The sequence below is a fragment of the Canis lupus genome, chromosome 28, assembly GCF_011100685.1.
Source record: "Canis lupus familiaris isolate Mischka breed German Shepherd chromosome 28, alternate assembly UU_Cfam_GSD_1.0, whole genome shotgun sequence".
In the NCBI taxonomy this organism is placed as follows: Eukaryota; Metazoa; Chordata; class Mammalia; order Carnivora; family Canidae; genus Canis; species Canis lupus.
Window position 1 is genome coordinate 37,079,484 of NC_049249.1, and position 16,548 is coordinate 37,096,031.

Consider the following 16,548-nt stretch of genomic DNA (forward strand, 5'->3'; position numbering starts at 1 on the left):
GCCCTCTCTACCCTGTGCTGACTGTCATTTCTATTATTTACGTTTTAGTTTTTGGTCGTGAAAAAACAGATAGAAGCTCAGAAGGGGCCATGAGTGGGCCGGCTCTGAGATCCCAGAGCAGTTTACACGTGGAGCCTCCAGCTGTGTCTCCACGCCCTGGGTGATGAGGTTTTCGGGGGTGAGGATGGGGAACAGGGCTGTGTGGACGGATCTGCCTTCCACACTTCTGGCTGAAGGATTTATCTGCCCACAGCATCCCCCCACCCAGTGAGGGGGAGGGAGGTTCTGGGTGCCGGGGTCAGGAGAGCACAGTGTGGCTCAGGGACCAAGGCCCAGTCTCTCTGTGCTGCAATTTCAGAATCAGAAAGCCTCCTGCCTCTGAGCCATCCACTCCCACACACGCTGGGCCCACGTCCTTAGTCAGGCTGCAGAAGGACATCAGATCAGGTGACTAAGAACCTGCCTTCAAGTCTGTGCTCGGTGGCAGGTTTCAGTGAAGGAGGAAGAAGGTCACTGGGGGGGCGATGTGCAGGCAGGAGAACCTGTTCTGGAGCTCTGCTTGGTGGCCGCCTGCCCTTTGCAGAATCTGCAGGCTCCCAGGGCTTCCAAGAGCACCGAGCAGGCCCTGAAGGCAGCAAGCAGCTGATTTGTCCACCCGTATGGCCACGTGTCACTTGCAGGAATACCACTACTGTATGGCCATGGAGGGCTGGCTGCTGGAGCGCTGCATGGACCCCGAACAGTCTCATATCCATGGACACAATCCTTCCCGCCCTGCTTCATCCCCAGGGTTTGTTGAGATGAGCAAATAAAACTCTAATAGTGAGAGCAAACCTTACCTTGGGTGGGGGTGGGTGTCCCTGTCTCCCAAAGTGCTTTGCAAACATCAACTCACTGCTGGAGAGGGTGGGGGGTAGGGGGGTGGGGGTACTAATCACTTTGACTTTATTTATTTATTTGTTAAAGATTCTATTTATTTATTCATGAGAGACACAGAGGCAGAGGCACAGGCAGAGGGAGAAGCAGGCACCATGCATGGAGCCTGATGTGGGATCCCGGGTCTCCAGGATCACACCCTGGGCCAAAGGCAGCACTAAACCACTGAGCCACCCAGGGATCCCCTCACTTTGAGTAAAGAATTAATTTCCCTAAAATTATCATCATAGACCCTGTGTTATTATGATATTGAAGAGGACAATATTCTATGTGATTTATTTATTTTTCAAGTGTGCATGAATCTTGTCATCCAGCTCATCGTCATAAGACCACATGGGCTAATTGTGGGGGGGGGGGTGTCATATCATGACCGCTGGAACCTTCTAATTCCACAGAATAGTTCAGACCTTCAAAATCGTGCTTCATGTGGTTCCATGACAACAAACATAATGCACATTCATGAAGTAATTTTAGAACAGCCGATCACGGCTACGTCTAGGAGAAGTCTGCAGACTTCATTCTTCCTTAAGATTTCTAAGGAACACACAGAGTTTCTACCTTCAGACACAGTAAGAGTCAAGCTCTTCATCCCCAGAACTGTGAGCTGTACTTCCACATACCAGATTCCTGTTTTGAATGGTTCTTTAAAGGTCATCTGTGATATAAGGCTTGAGATAGTTCACACTCTGAGATGAGGAAAATGAGGAAACATGGTCTTTATATTTCGTAGTGTCCTTTGCATTAACATGGAGTGTGAGCGCCTACCTATTCAGCGATGATTTGCATGATTTGTTACCCATACCTGTTTCCTCTTCTATTGCTTGTCCACATTATCCAAGCCCGACATAAAATCCAACTTTCAAAGAACATGAATGTTTTCAGTTTCAAAGAGCTTAGAACCTTTTCACTGTTGAGAATCATATTTTTAATACGTCCAATGTTGCACAGCAAGTTAATTTATTAGCGTAACCTGGACTTGGGGGTGGGCGGTTATAGAGGACCGACCTTTCAGAGAATCAGCACAGTCTGGTGACTAAGTACCTGTTTTATGTGGAATTTAACAACTGCGTTTGGAATGTTTGTCCTGACTTCTCCACAGTAAGCTCTGCCGCGGCAGGTACCTGGGTTAGCACAGTGCTAATTGCATCATCATAGGTAGTCAATGGGCGTTTTTTTGAATGAAAAATATTATTTCTAAGGAAGATTGTTGGAATATAGTAGATAAGAAGGTCATGAATCTCTAACAGCTTCATAAAGGATATATCTTTCTGTCCAAAGAGCTGCTGCTTCAAAAATTACACTAATAGATTTCTGCTCTGTTTGGCTTTGGTTCAATCAAGACTCGACGGGTCATGATTTCAGGATCCTGTCAATGCAAAACCTGACTGATTTGTGGGACATTCAGGTCCAAAAGATCCTCAGAGGGATTTTCTAGAAGAATATCCTACTGGGAAAGTAGGTCTAATCCATTCTGGAGTTTTTCAAAAATTTCCTGATTGGCCATTGTGTTCTTTGGAGTCTGCGAACGCATTTTACTCACATGTTCTTAGAGGCCAACCCAACCTCTGTGTTCTGCATCTGCCTAGCCTTGACTTGGGGAATGCCTGCAAGCTCAGAGCTCGAAGCCACAGCTTAGCCTTTGGCTGGGCAGGAAGCCACTGATGGCTGATACACTCCCATCCGGCCAACTATACTGTGTCAACAGCAAAGGGCTGGTTACTAGAACTTGTGGCAATGTTATATTTCCCTTTTTGACTAATTAACCACAATCCTTTTAAACCAGAGATACATATAGACTCCCTTGTGTGAAGGCTTTAGGACTGTAATTTTTATCTTTCTTAAATCTTCTCACTTCTTACTCTCTTCCATACAAAAACTGCACCTTGGCACCTCAAAAAAATGCATTTGAAGGTCATATATCAGCACTTCTACCCACTACCAGGCTTGAATTATGTTGACAACCGAGGGTCCAGAGGACCAGGGCATTTACTCCCAAGTCTCACCCATCTTTTGCCTCCAATACCCGGTCCTGGAATGATGAGTTCTGATTCCCTCTGTCCCTGGAAGTCTTCACTCAAACAGTGGCATAAAAATACCTGGTCCCTCCTGAGGAGGAGGAGATCGTAGGTGCTAAAGTGCTTTAAACTACTTAAGGGAAAGATCCATACCACAAACCTTTATTGTCTTAGAGAGTGAGACCAGCTCGGGAGGGTCCATAGTCTCATAATCATTTTACGGCTTTGAATCGTGCATGGACTGGAGCGCTTTCCCCTTCATCTTCCCCACCCTAGTGGGAAGAACCCTTTCCAAGGTGACATCATTTATGGAATGTCCTGAGATACAAGACTATCACAAAGTGACAGTCAACCAGGGTTGCATGCTGATTGTCCAGACAAGCGAGCCGGTCGCTGCTGGGGAGCTGATGGACGGTGCAATAGACCTACTGACAAAATTACAGAACACTGGCTTCAGAATAGAATTCCATCTCTTGGAGCAGATTCCATGGGCTTTCTCTCCTCCTGTTTTCGCTGGTATCGGGCCTTCTGGAAGAAAAAAATGATGACCACGGTGACAACATTTAGAAGAATGACGAGCAGCGTGAGCCAAAACGAATAACCATAGCTGTGGGTCGCTCCTCCGTAGGTGGCTGCTGGATATACAGGGTACAGCGTCTGGGCCAGCTCTTTGGAGAGATGGTTGGATTGTGTGTTCCCCACGAACAGGATCATGGCCACGAAAATCAAGAACGCTGGAAAGAAGATTCAGTCTCATAAATGATATGATACTTTTTTTTTTTTTTTTTGCTGTCACTTTCTTTCTTGATGGACCCTGTGCTCTGTGGACAACTATGGACTGTCTACATGGGGATTTACAGTCTTCTAGGTACCGGAGCTTAAAGGAACCGTAACACCTGAGCTAGATTCTAGGCACCGACCACTAAAGATGGGGGGCAGTGTCCAGCCAAAGGCAAACATAAGGTTCAAGACCTTTTGCGGAGCCCCTCCCTCAGCCCGTGCCCACACAGCTGCGTGGAATGAACCCTGGAATGAGCAGACAGGAGAGCCAACAAGAAGCTTTCTAGAGAGGAGTGGATGGATGGATGACAAGTACTGAAAGGTCAGAGCATTGCAAACAGAAGAGACCAGGCTACATGAAGACACACAGGGGGCAGTGAGCTCAGAGCCGCGGGGGCCACGAGACAGGTCCTGGCTGATGGGAGCTGCTCTGAGCATCCTGAGCACTGCCCACCAAGGAGGCCACCTCCCTGCAGAGCTGCAGACATTGCCTCAGAGCCCGGACTTGCATCCTGCTCACAGTGGAGGGTGGCGTGTAGCCAGGAAGGGTCTCCTCACTAAACTCGTGTGGGAAGAGAATTTGATCATTGTGTTCTCATCCCTTTTTTTTTTTTTTTTTTTTTTTTAAATTCTTCACAACATCCTCCCCTGGAGAGTGTGTCTGGGTATTGACTTTGGACAGTCACGTTGGCCCAGGTGAACAGAGTTCTGGAGTCAGAGTGAGCCGAGTTCCAGGGCTCCAGCCACACGGTCCCACACGTGTGCTTCTCTGGGCCTCATGCCTCACCTTCCAAAGGGGATCAGGCTAACCAAGGCAAAGGGTAGACTTGGGGTTGGTTGGAACAGGGCTGGGCTGGGAGTTGGGGAGGCGATGATGGCCAGCAGGCATCGGGTTCTCTCTGAGCTGATGGAATGTTCTAAGAGTGATGGAGGGGAGGGCTGTACATGTCTGTGAACATTTGCCCAGCACTCAACAGACATTCCGGGGTCAACGTGTCCAGGCTGTAGCCCATGCCCAGGGACTTTTCCCAATCCTCCAAACGCCCTGACTCCAGGGCTTTGGTGTGAGGAGAGAGCTTTGACCTTGATGACGGACTTTCATCCTCAGCATGATGGTTCTGCTTCACAATAATGTGTGCATACGAGAGCCCCCTCCTCTGATGCTCTACACGTCTCACACTCCTTAATTATCCTTCATTACGCTCTTGTGAAATTTCTTATAAAAGCTTAGTCACAAAGGAGTAGGTGAACACAGGGTTGCACTTTTCTCTGCAGTGGGACGTGCTCGGCTTTGATATCAGTTGGGAGGGGCCGCCGCAGACAAGTGCTGACCTGAACCCCTGCACGAAGGAGATGCCTCTCCCTGACTGCTTCTCCTGGGCTCTGGAGCAGGGGATTTAGAGAGGGATACAGGGGGCCCCGTGGCAGGAGGGGGGAGCTCCCGAAGGCTCAGGAGGCTGTCTCCAGGCCTGGCCTGCCCGCATCAGGCCATGCGACCTGCCCCATCACTTTCTGCTCTCTGGGTTCCTGGGCTGAGGATCACATGTGTTGGGACAATCTGCAAAGTCGTCTCAGGCTCCAACATTTTCTCCATCTACAGTGATATCCCCTGTGGTCAGGGTCGGGCCACCCCAGACCGCTGTGGGGCAAAGGGCAGCTGGGGCTGGAGGGCACGGGAGCTGCCTGGGAGGCTGTGATGCTGTTGTTTCCCTCAAAGCACAGTCTGCTCCTGTTCTTTCAGAACCTTGCTAGGGAGCCCACTTCCTCTTCCCTGCAGCCACGGGGAGCTTGTTCCAAGTCAGCCTGAATGGGGATTTGCGGCACTTCCCTCTGGCTCCAGAGCCCCTGGAGCCAGCCTGACCAAGGTGACCAAGGCTCCTGCCAAGATGACCCGAAGCAAGGGTGTCAATGGCATCTTTGTGCATAAAAGCTGTGTGCAGGCCGAGCCTCACATCATCAGGGTTTTCACTACGTGCTGCACACTCGATGCACGTGTGAGGAAAATCGGGAGTCCTCAGAGGCACACTCAGGGAAAATCTGGCTTCACAGGGCCCTGGGATCAAGAGGCTATGGGGCACGGGGGGGCGTTCAGAGGAGGCCAGACGTGAAGCCCGACGCCACACACATCTCCCTGCAACCCCTGCTAGACTGCAGACCTCCTTCTTACACATCGACGTCTCCCTACATTTCTCTGCCCCCCAACAGCCTCTTCTGTGTGTTAGAACTTGCCCCAAGCCGGGAAAGGAATTCCGCACAGCTCTCTGCTCTCCCTGGCAGACGATACTTTGTTGTTACAGGTAGGTGGGGATTGAGGGGAAGGCCGTCCGCCCTGCGTTTTTCATGTTTTCCTCCACAAACACGCATCGGCCTCTGCCGCTTGCAAAGTCAGCTTATACTCAGCCGTGGGGACAAAGAGCTGGAAACTCCAGCCTTGCAGAAACAGGGTTTATGAAGCAATGGGCCTTGAGCCCTGCAGGGTGTCAAGCGGCGACGTGGTCCCGGCTTGTCCCTGACGCCCCACGCCCAATCCTGCTTTGGTACAGGCACCTGATTCCCCAGCCCCAGCTCTGAGGGGTCGGGTGTCCCAGGACCAGGTGGTCAGCCAGGGAGTTCAACCCCACTGGAGGCCACGGAGATTGTTTCAGGGACGGGAAGGACAATTCTAGCTAGAGATTTGGGGGGAAAGAAGTCCTTTCTCCTGGGGCTGCTGGCAGCCATCCTGCCTCCGAGGGTACCAGCCTCCTGCCTAACGCCAGAGAGAGCACTGGCAAAATCAGGAGACAAGCACTGAGGGGAATCAGAGTTCCGAGGGTGGAGGCCAAGAGCCTGAATCCAGCTGTGCCTGAGGCCACCGTTTTCTTTAGCTGCTTCATTATATGAGCAAAAATTAAAATAATCCTTTTTTTTTTGCCTTGGTAAAGAGTGCTGGTGGGTCCTGCCTTTGGTTCGACTGGGGTGACGGTCATCCTAGGAATAGTGGGGGGAAAGGAAGCTTGGCCTTGGGGAGAGGGTATCTGAGTTTGTAACCAAGTCCTCGGCTCGGCTGCTGGTGCCTTTATGAGACCAGAGCTGGGCACACAGTGTGGCTGGCCCACAGCCGGTGCCCATTCAATTGCTGGGAGGGGGGGGGTTGGTTGTTTTTACCACCAGGTAATAAGACCACAGGAAGAAAGGAAAGGGCAAGTCATGTGTCATCCACACATGCTAAAGCAGCCCGGCCCCAAATCCTCAGAGCCGAGGAGCGAGCCTGCCGTGTGGCCCTACCTGCAGTCCCAGTTCCCACCGCTGGCCTGGCTTAACGATTACGAATTGCACCCTTAAAAGCATCCCCTTTAGGGGCACCTGGGTGGCTCAGAGGTTGAGCATCTGCCTTTGGCTCAGGGCATGATCCCGGGGTCCTGGGATGGAGTCCCACATCGGGCTCCCTGCAGGGAGCCTGCTTCTCCCTCTGCCTGTGCCTCTGCCTCTCTCTCTGTGTTTCTCATGAATAAATAAACTCTTTTTAAAAATCCCCTTTTGAGCAGTGAATTGCATGGATTTCCCTTGTTCTGTGCCATCTGAGGTGAGCTCATGCAGCTCCTCAACTGTTACTTTGAAGAAGGCCACAGTGCTCGGGTCAGGGGTCAGGGCGCCCCTCCCCTGGGAGCCACAGCCCTGCGGACGGCCACGGCACAAAGCCCCGGGGATCTCTTCCCACCACCTGCCCCGGGCTTGGGCAAGGGTGGCCCCTCACGGAAAGACAAGAGGAAGCTGCCCACTGTCCTCCTCCAGGTTTCCTGTCACCTTAATATCCAGACCCTCTTGCCTGTGCTTGAAAGTTCCTGGCCTCTGTTGAAATGTGCTCCCTGGAACGTGAAGCCACCCCCAGAGGCATCCCGCAGGTACGACAGGCTTCTTCAGATCCGCTCTCAAGAGCAGGTATTCATGGGGGGTGGGGAGAGCAGAGGAAATCTGGCACCTGGCGAGCCAGAGGGACCCCACTGGACCACGGTGGCCGCTGAGCCTCGCGGAGACCCAGGGAGAGCCGCGGTCGCGTACTGTGACTGACGCTCAGATCGGCTCCCCGGCGGCATTCAGCCCCACCCTGACCTTTACCATAAACAGATAAAGCGACCTGGCCACACCGTACAGAATCACCAGGGCTCACAGGTCACCCACAAGAAGGGTGTTGGCCTCAGATTCTCTGGGTGACCTTTGTGGTTCTCTGTGGGGCAGCCATACAGCTGTGTCATGTGTGGATTTTAGCCCACAGTGACTTATTTGGAGGTGAGGCTCCGTGCGGGGACCCCGCCCGATGTGGGACTCGATCCCGGGACCCCAGGATCATGCCCTGGGCTGAAGGCAGACACTCAACTGCTGAGCCCCCCAGGCGTCCCAGCCCACCCGTGCGTTTAAAACAATGTCATTTCCGAGGGGCTTAATAAATGCTGTAGGCTTATACGAATAACCCCCAGGCCCCTGCACACAACTTGGCACAGACTAGGTCTGCTTAATCTCCCCGGCTCTCGCACACACCCTGTGTGTGTTCGTCGTGTGCCCGAGCAGCGGAGAGACGAGACGCGGAGGCCAGCTCTCCGCGGAGCGCCAGGCGTTCCCGGGGACACTCACCACCAAGCCCGCTCCAGGTGTACACCCCCACTGGTCCCAGGAACGTCTGGTAGGGGTTGCTGATGCTGTTGTAGAACGTGAGCCCCGAACTGAGCAGCGAAGCGCACAGGCTGAGGACCAGGAACAGGATCGTCACCAAATGCAGAGTTCTTTGGGAAGAGGTGTTCAATTTCTCTAAAACTAAAGCAGCGTTTGGTAAGCACAGAGCACAGAAAGCAAACACCAAGGCCCCTAGACCAGAGGCTACCCCCCCGCCCCCCCACGCCCAGGCAGGCCTCTGCACTCGGGGTTAGGGATGGCGGGAGACACCCGCCAGGTGCTTGGGTTAGGGATGGCGGGAGGCACCCGCCAGGTGCTTGGGTTAGGGATGGCAGGAGGCACCTGCCAGGTGCTTGGGTTAGGGATGACGGGAGGCACCTGCCAGGTGCTCGGGGTTAGGGATGGCAGGAGGCACCCGCCAGGTGCTCGGGGTTAGGGATGGCGGGAGACATGTGTCAGGTGGGTGGGGACAGGAAGGGGCGGGACCCCAGGATCCGCCTTCCCTGCTTGAATGTGTGTGGCCTCGGGGCTTGGGATAAGCGGCTCGCTATCCCAATTGTAATTTCCCCCAGAAAAGAGGGCGCCCTCCTTGATAAGCTGCCGCAGGGCTGGACAACGTTCCTCGGGGCATCCTGGCCTCAGATGCTTGCCAGTGGGCATTGCCACAGCTCCTCATGGGCGGGGGTCCCTTGCTCTGAGCATTACTGGGCTTCCACTTGGGGACACCTATGGGGGGGCCACCCGGAAAACCTGTGACAGAGAGGATCTGGTCAAACCTGAGATTTCTGAGGTGAGCCCATTACACAGAAGGTGGGGGGAGGGGCTGATGGGGGTGACCGGGTAGCGGGGAGCCAGAGATGGCCCAGAGACAGGAGATGACAGCCGTGTGTACACCTGAGGTGTCGGCCGCACTTCCCGACTTCACTTTCCTTGGAGCCGGGGCTCCCAGGGCCCGTGTGGCTCAAACGCAGAAGGTGACCGCAGGGCAAACCATCAGAATTCTTTCCAAGCTCAAGTCCTCTCAGTTCTAACAGCATTTTATAAAATGTGCATATTTCTTAAGTGCAAAGGAGCTTCCAGGCATGGATATGCACTTGTGCCCAACGAAACACAGATGCCCTGTGCTGTTGGCCATGGGTTCCTGCTTTTGCCACATCCTCCTGCTCCGCCACCAGCCGAGGTCCCTAAGCAGCTGTTTCCTCTGCGTGCGCCTTTGTTTACAACACAGAATGACCAGACACCAGGGGCACGCTGTCCCCACACTTCCCCGTAACCCCAGCCGCGCATTTATAAAACATCTCCAAAGGCTGCCGGTGTGTCTTGGGGTCTTCGGTGATCGCCACCACGTTAAATAAAGTGTTTACCAAGATGTTCTGTGGAAAGCCACAATGACACACGGGAAAAGCAACCTGGGGAGAGGATTTCGGGGTTCATGGTCATATGTTCACGAAGTCTTCGGGAATTGTGAGTTACGAGAACCCTGACAGGGTGGGGAGGTCTGGTAAGACAAAGTCAAAACCTTCTTCTTTCCATTCCTGTTTCTCAGGCCCTGGGAGAGATCGGGAACCGCTCACAGCCTGGCCACAGCTTTAAAGAACAGAAACCGGGCAGCCCGGGGGGCTCAGCGGTTTAGCGTCACCGTCGGCCCAGGGCGTGATCCTGGAGACCTGGGATCGAGTCTCGCATCGGGCTCCCTGCATGGGGCCTGCTTCTCCCTCTGCCTGTGTCTCTGCCTCTGTCTCTCTCTGTGTCTCTCATGAATAAATAAATAAAATCTTTTAAAAAAAAAAAAAAAGAACAGAAACCAGAAAAGCCAGGAAAGACATCCCTTGTTCTCAGGCCCAGGGGCTCCTCATCTCTTCTCTCTCTCTCTCTCTCTGTGTGAACCGGATTGCTTCAAAGAACAGGGTCCCTGGGAACCAGAGGGGGGCCCCGGGACGTGGTGCGCACCAGGGGAGGCGCAGCCAAGCCTGCTCCTGACCTGCATCCTGGCAGCAGGGGGCCCTGTCTTTGCAAGGTGGTCCTTTTCATGCCCTGTCGCCTTCATTACTTAAAAGCTCTTCACTGGTGGTGGCTGCAAGTGATGAATCACTGAATTCTACTCCAGAAACCAACACTGCTCTGCATGTTAACTAGCTAAAATTTACATTAAAAAAAAAAAAAAAACACCCACAAATAAATAAATAAATAAATAAATAAATAAATAAATAAAAGCTCTTAATTGTGTCGTGCCCAAATGGGCATCTCTACGACCTCTGCCTGGAGTCCTAATGCTTCCTCCAGAGCAACACAGAACCCACTTGCTCCTCTCTGGTCATTGAAGAGAGATGTGAGCCCCCGTGTGATTAACAGCCCACATCTCCAGAATGTTCTTTGGAAGGCGTGATTCCAAAGCTCCCACCAGCCTGCCCCCTGCTCTGTACATATTGACTCTGACTCTAAGCCTCAAAACATGCTGGACAGAGCGGCACAGCTCTCTCTGCCCAAACGGATACCACCCCTCTCTCTTCTCTTCACTTCTAAGCATCTAAATTGTTAATTCTGATTTTTTTCTTTCTTTTCTTTCTTTTTTTTTTTTTTTTTTTTTAAGTCAGCAGTATGCTAGGAGGGAGACAGATTTCCTGTTGCTGGACAGTGGACATTGAGAGGCTACAGAAACCAAACTGGTGGAAAGAGGAGTAGAGACTTGCATGCTGCCCCGTGCAAGCACGACCACGCATCCCTGGGGACCCCGAGAACACAGGGGCCAGAAAAAGGGAGCTATCAGCCCAGCGACATGGCCCCGATGACCTCACCGCCCTTGGCTAGAGAACATTCTGCTCCTCGGCGAGAGAGGCGGGCCTGGGAGCAAAGTTCAACTCACACATGTCCAATCTTCTTGTACCCAGTGGGGACTGGACTGTTTCACAATTTCCGCTCATGAATGACCCCCAGGCTGGCCCAAGTCCTCAGCACAGGCCTCTGTGTTATGCATCTCACGGAAGAACCCTCATGGCATAGGTTAAACTAAAAATGTGGTCCTGCCTGTCCCCACCTATTGCCTGGGTGGGGATGGCTGAGGTCCAATGGGCCACTGCCCCCTGGGTGCCACCTGCACCAGGGAAGCCCTTGGCCTGGGTCTTTCCGAAGGGTCTGAGCACAGGCTGAGACTCTAGCTCTTTGGGTCGCCCTGGAGATGCTGGGGTCGGCGCCTCCTCCTGCATCTGTTTTGAAACCAGTGGATAGGGATCCCTGGGTGGCGCAGCGGTTTGGCACCTGCCTTTGGCCCAGGGCACGATCCTGGAGATCCGAGATCGAATCCCACATTGGGCTCCCGGCATGGAGCCTGCTTCTCCCTCTGCCTGTGTCTCTGCCTCTCTCTCTCTCTCTTTCTCTCTCTCTCTCTCTGTGTGTGTGACTATCATAAATAAATAAAAATTAAAAAAAAGAAAGAAACCAGTGGATGATGACCTCAGAGTAGAAGTAGATAAAAAATGGGAAGTAGGCACACCTGTTCAGAGGTGGAGGGTGGGATGCTGCAGAATTTCCAAGTGTGACCATGAGGAAGAATTGCTTCCCATTCCAGTCACCCTGTTTGTCCCTCCCATCAAGGAGGAAGCTCGGAGCTCTCATCAGAAATTTGCTGGGGACCGAATAAACTCTGTGTGGAGCCAATAAGAAATAATTTGGATACTTAACTAGAAAATAGCCATTTTGGTGTGAGGAGAATGTCATCCCTGGAGTGTCCTGGAGAATATTTCTGCCTCATGCGCTTATTAAAAGCTATAAATGGATGTTCCTTTGCAAATGGCGAACATTGCACTTTTTTCAGATTAAACCAGAAAGTGACAATGAGGTTAGGCTTTGTTTTTGACTGTTGGTAACATCTAACAGACATGATTTTTCAGAAGGGCTTCAATTTGGAGCCGACTGACTCATACTTCTCTTTGTATTAATGTAACAATTTAACTTAATTTTAAACTGCCGTATTTTAAAATTCTATTTCAGCCTCTGAGTTTCCTGCCACACAGGTATGACAGCTGTATCTCTCAGCCCCCTCCTGGCTCAGAACTCAGACAATGAAAGCTGGAAATTCAGGGAAAGTTAGCAAGAATGAAGCAGAATAACCCCCACCCGCCCCAGCGCCCCCCCCCCCCCCCCCCCACTAGCATCTGACAGCTGCTCTCTGCCTACAAAAGTAGCAAATACATTCCGTTCTTTCCTCTTCCTTTTCAGGGCCAAGCGTTGGAATCAGGAAAACCACCTCACAATTGGAACTAATTGCCCGGATTCTGGCAACCTCAGGAAAGAGGCCACGGCTCCCACAGCTGGGACGCAGAAATGTGCTGGGGGCGGTGGGCTGCGTACAGAAATGGGTCATCTGGACATCGGGCTTTCTGTGCGTGGAGATTTAACCCTTCAGGATCCTCTTGCTCTATGGTCTTCCTAGCTCTGGTTTTCCATAAGTTCTCAGAGCCTGGGGGAGAGCCAGTGGCTTTGTGGGTGGGTGCGACCTGCCTCCACCCTCCCTTCAAGCGCTTGGGTCATCAGGGAGGCTGACTTGGTGGGCTCCTCAACCCATGGGCTGCAGTACACCCCTGACCAGCTGGGCCTTCCAGGTCTTCCAAGAAGTCCCCGTTGGCATGCCCAGCCTCTGAGAACTGTATCTGGGTTCTCTCACGGAGAAGCAGGGGGAGTGCATTTCCTGCCCTGTTCAACTCCATCACCCAGCGTGGTCATGTCTCTGGGGACAAACCAGTGGCTCCTCCTCCAAAAAGTAGAGGTGTATAGGGGGAGGGGGTGGGTAAGCAAGAGTACTAAGGAAGAAATCAGCCTCCTTTGTCTCCTCGCAATGAATTTTTTTTTTTTTTTTTTGCAGCAGATTTACTGTTCTAATTATTTTTATCTTGGGCCAATAGTGCAATTTTGATTCCCCTGAGAACAAACGGGGTGGGTGGAGAAAAGGGACTGGCGGGTGGGGTGGGGGGGGAACAGACTGGGCGAAACTCCCTGTCACTCTCATAGCCACCTGCACTGCCTGATTCAACTGAAGGGGGCCTTTCTCTAGACAGAAGCTATGGCGAGCCCACCAGGCCCAGGAGGCGTGCGCAATGCCCCTCAGCATCCCAGCCCCTCCTTCCCGGACCAGCTGCTCAGGGAAGTGTTTTTGGATTGAAATTCAATATCCAGAACTTTAGGAGCTAGCAAAAGCAAAGTGTCTACTGGTAGACACAGGGGCTGTAAATTTACATCTGGATATTGGACAGATTGAGAGGCCACTAGATGAAGCTAGTGGATCTCCTGGTCGGGCTGAGCTGGCTAAATAATCCAGTCACATTCGGGAGAGTTTCCTTAGCAGGTTTGACCGATTATTTTCCCCAGCCATTGACCTATTGGTGGCCGGGTTCTTTTGGCTTGTTGAAACCAGCCATTGTCACCTCACACTGTGCTGTCATCTCAAAGTCTACAGCCAGAATTGGCACAGTGTGCGGAAACGTAGCCGAGCTTTGCGATACAAACTACCCTTTGGAGATAGATGTTCATTGTGATCTCATCCTGGCCAGGAAGCTGATAGTGTTCACATCTTAAAAGGAAAAGTTAATGTATCACTGCTGGGGAAGGGGAAGTGGCATTTTTACGGATTTTATTTTACTGCCAAGGATTGGTTTCTGATTTGAGCTGAGCCCCGTGTAGTCCTGAGAAACTAGCAGGGCAGCAGCCGTACCTCCAATTCTGCTCTCCAGGGAACACAGGCCCGGGTCTGCAGCAGCTGAACACCATGATATACGTCCTCCTTATGTGACTATCCCCTATCTTACAGAACTGCTTACCAGTCTTCCAAATTCAGTGATTGCTAAAACCATCAGCAGTGAAGACTCCCTAGGCTCTGGGGGGGCCCCAATAGACATTGGCCAGAGCACCTCTGATGTGCTCTTACTGATTAGGGGGTGGCTTATTTTCTACAGCACCTGGACCCTGGGAGAGTGGTGACTTCAGAAAGTTGAACGTGGCTCTGCAGTAACAAAGAATAAAAGTAGAGAGCCAGGCAAAAAAAAATGCAAATAGTGTGCCTGCTTCACGCTGCCATATGGCGCTGCAGTGCCCACTTGGCCCTGTGCCCTTGGGGTCGTCCAAGACCACGTCTCTCCCTGCTAACTCCACACTGTTGTGCTCACTGCCCTCACCCCGGGCTTTAGAGCCAGGCCTGGACCTCCCTCGCCTCCCCTGAGCTCTCCTGACATAGGTAATCAGGGCTCTCACTGAAGCCATGGATCTCGGCTTGGAACCGACTGGTTCCAAACAGACAGCATGAAAATCAAAAAAATCACCGGCTGTTATCTCATATTTAAAATTTTTTCAATGTGTCTGGAGATTTAGGAACTAGTACACATTCTGGTTTTGAAAATGCTATTCACATACTGAATGTGTGACTGTGTGTTTGAAAGTCTTAGTTTCTGGTTGCTGCAAAGGGAATATTCCTTGTCTTTCTGAGACGCTGAGGCCGGTACTGGAGGAGGTGTGTAACATCACTAAAACACCGGAGGAGACCTTGCTCTTGCTAATGTCAAAAGGACAAATTTCATAACTTGGAGATACAACTATGTTGCTCAGGGCTTAAGGCTCAAACTCAAACTAAATATTACATCTATATGAGGTAGAAAATGACCCACATTTATAAGTCAGCATGTAATGCCTGAGTCATAACCCATAATGCTGTCTACCTGCATGCAACACTCCTCAATGCAAAGTCCACTCGAGGTGCTAAATAATTTACAAATGTTGCTTTTAAATTTTGAGAGCATCATGGCATATATTCAGTCTTCGAAAGTCAAATAAGTAGCTAAATTCAGTTTATCATTCTTAATGGATCTTTGTGTTCCACTCCCTAAGAGAGGAGGGCATTATGATGTAAGAAATCAGGAAACAAAATTAGGAATTCCTATAAACCATGCAATTAATAGAATTAATAGATATTTAATATCATGTCCGACACCAGTGAGATATTTTGGAGGTTAAAATCCAAATTCAAGTTGATTAAAGAAACGAACTGCAGATCTAGAAATGAGAGCTGGACTCACTCATATTTTCCACTTCATTTTTTCCTCACCAAGATGCCACTAATGAAGTTCTGGCCAGAGGCTATTGTTCCAACTAAAAATCCCCCGTGAATACAATGAAAAATACTGTTCCCACTATCCTCTCATGTTGGATACCATATCCTGGCTAGATAGACTTATTTATTTGTCAGTAAACTCGATAGTACCGCTTCAACACAGCCTCTGCCAGAACTATGTAGACGGTGGTGCTAATAGACACACCCAGAGTGAGGAAGCTAAAATAATAATGTGGGTGAATTTTCAAAATTTAAAATATATATTCATATCTATGAGCCAGCTCAGAGCTCACAAGGAAATCAGTTTTGAACAGGTATTTGGCCCCAATAGAGGATGACATAAGTCTTACCCCAGTTAACGCAATCTCGCTGTACCCATTCAAAATTAATGTCTCATTTACCTCCAAAGTCTTTGTCTGATTCCTCGAGTCCATGACTGAATTCTTGACGGCTCTTGCCACGGAAGAGTCCGTAGGTGACAATGAGACTACCGTTTGAAGAAGAGTCACTGATAGCGATTCTGCTGCTGACCCATTCTTGGGTCCCGAGCATAGAGCAGACTACGATGAAGGCCCCAAAGCTTGTTAAAAAGCTTGATAGGAACATCAGTATTTTCTTTGTCGTAGGCATCTTCTCGGGAAAGTAGAGGTCCTAAGGTCACAAAAGAAAGCAACGGTCTGCTTATAATATGTTTGGGCCTTATCATTTGATGTCCAGTATTTAGAAATGGAGTCGAATGAATGCTTCTTGTAAAATATAAAAGCTTGCTCTTCGAGGGACAAAATGCCCCGAGGAACATTGGACTATGAATATAGTCGTAAAGATTTACAGTGGCTGAACTTTGGTCTGGAGTTAGGGGTTGCTATGGTTACAGCCAACCAGCAGAAACAAGGGAGCAGGCACAGTCTTCCTGAGGACTTCCTTGAGCACACGGTTAATTTATAACTCTTTGTCACAGGCCGTCGAAGCAAGGTCGGCCACCGCGTCAGGGCCAGGACCCCTAAAACACGAGGGCCTGTCCTTCCCAAAGGTCGCGGACGCTAGCAGCCAACATCCACTTGCTTTACCCGTTAAGGA

At 50.9% G+C, this 16,548-nt stretch overlaps 1 protein-coding gene across 1 annotated transcript; it reads right to left on the bottom strand.

Moving 5' to 3' along the window:
- Positions 1-1,200: 1,200 nt before the first annotated feature.
- CLRN3 (clarin 3) lies at positions 1,201-16,299 on the bottom strand. The gene is made up of 3 exons (XM_038579110.1): positions 15,873-16,299; positions 8,340-8,519; positions 1,201-3,685 (listed from the first exon to the last, which is right to left on the bottom strand). The coding sequence occupies exons 1-3, from the start codon at positions 16,099-16,101 to the stop codon at positions 3,405-3,407; spliced, it is 690 nt and encodes a 229-aa protein (XP_038435038.1). The 5' UTR covers positions 16,102-16,299; the 3' UTR covers positions 1,201-3,404.
- Between the last annotated feature and the right edge of the window lie 249 nt (positions 16,300-16,548).

What these genes read in the sequence shown, in the direction of transcription:
- CLRN3 (XM_038579110.1), bottom strand. Translation starts at nt 16,101, where the DNA reads ATGCCTACGACAAAGAAAATACTGATGTTCCTATCAAGCTTTTTAACA. An exon ending in ATCAGACAAAGACTTTGGAG is followed by an intron (nt 8,520 to 15,872) that starts GTAAATGAGACA and finishes ACGCTGCTTTAG; the next exon opens with TTTTAGAGAAATTGAACACC. An exon ending in CACCTGGAGCGGGCTTGGTG is followed by an intron (nt 3,686 to 8,339) that starts GTGAGTGTCCCC and finishes TCTTCTTTCCAG; the next exon opens with CGTTCTTGATTTTCGTGGCC.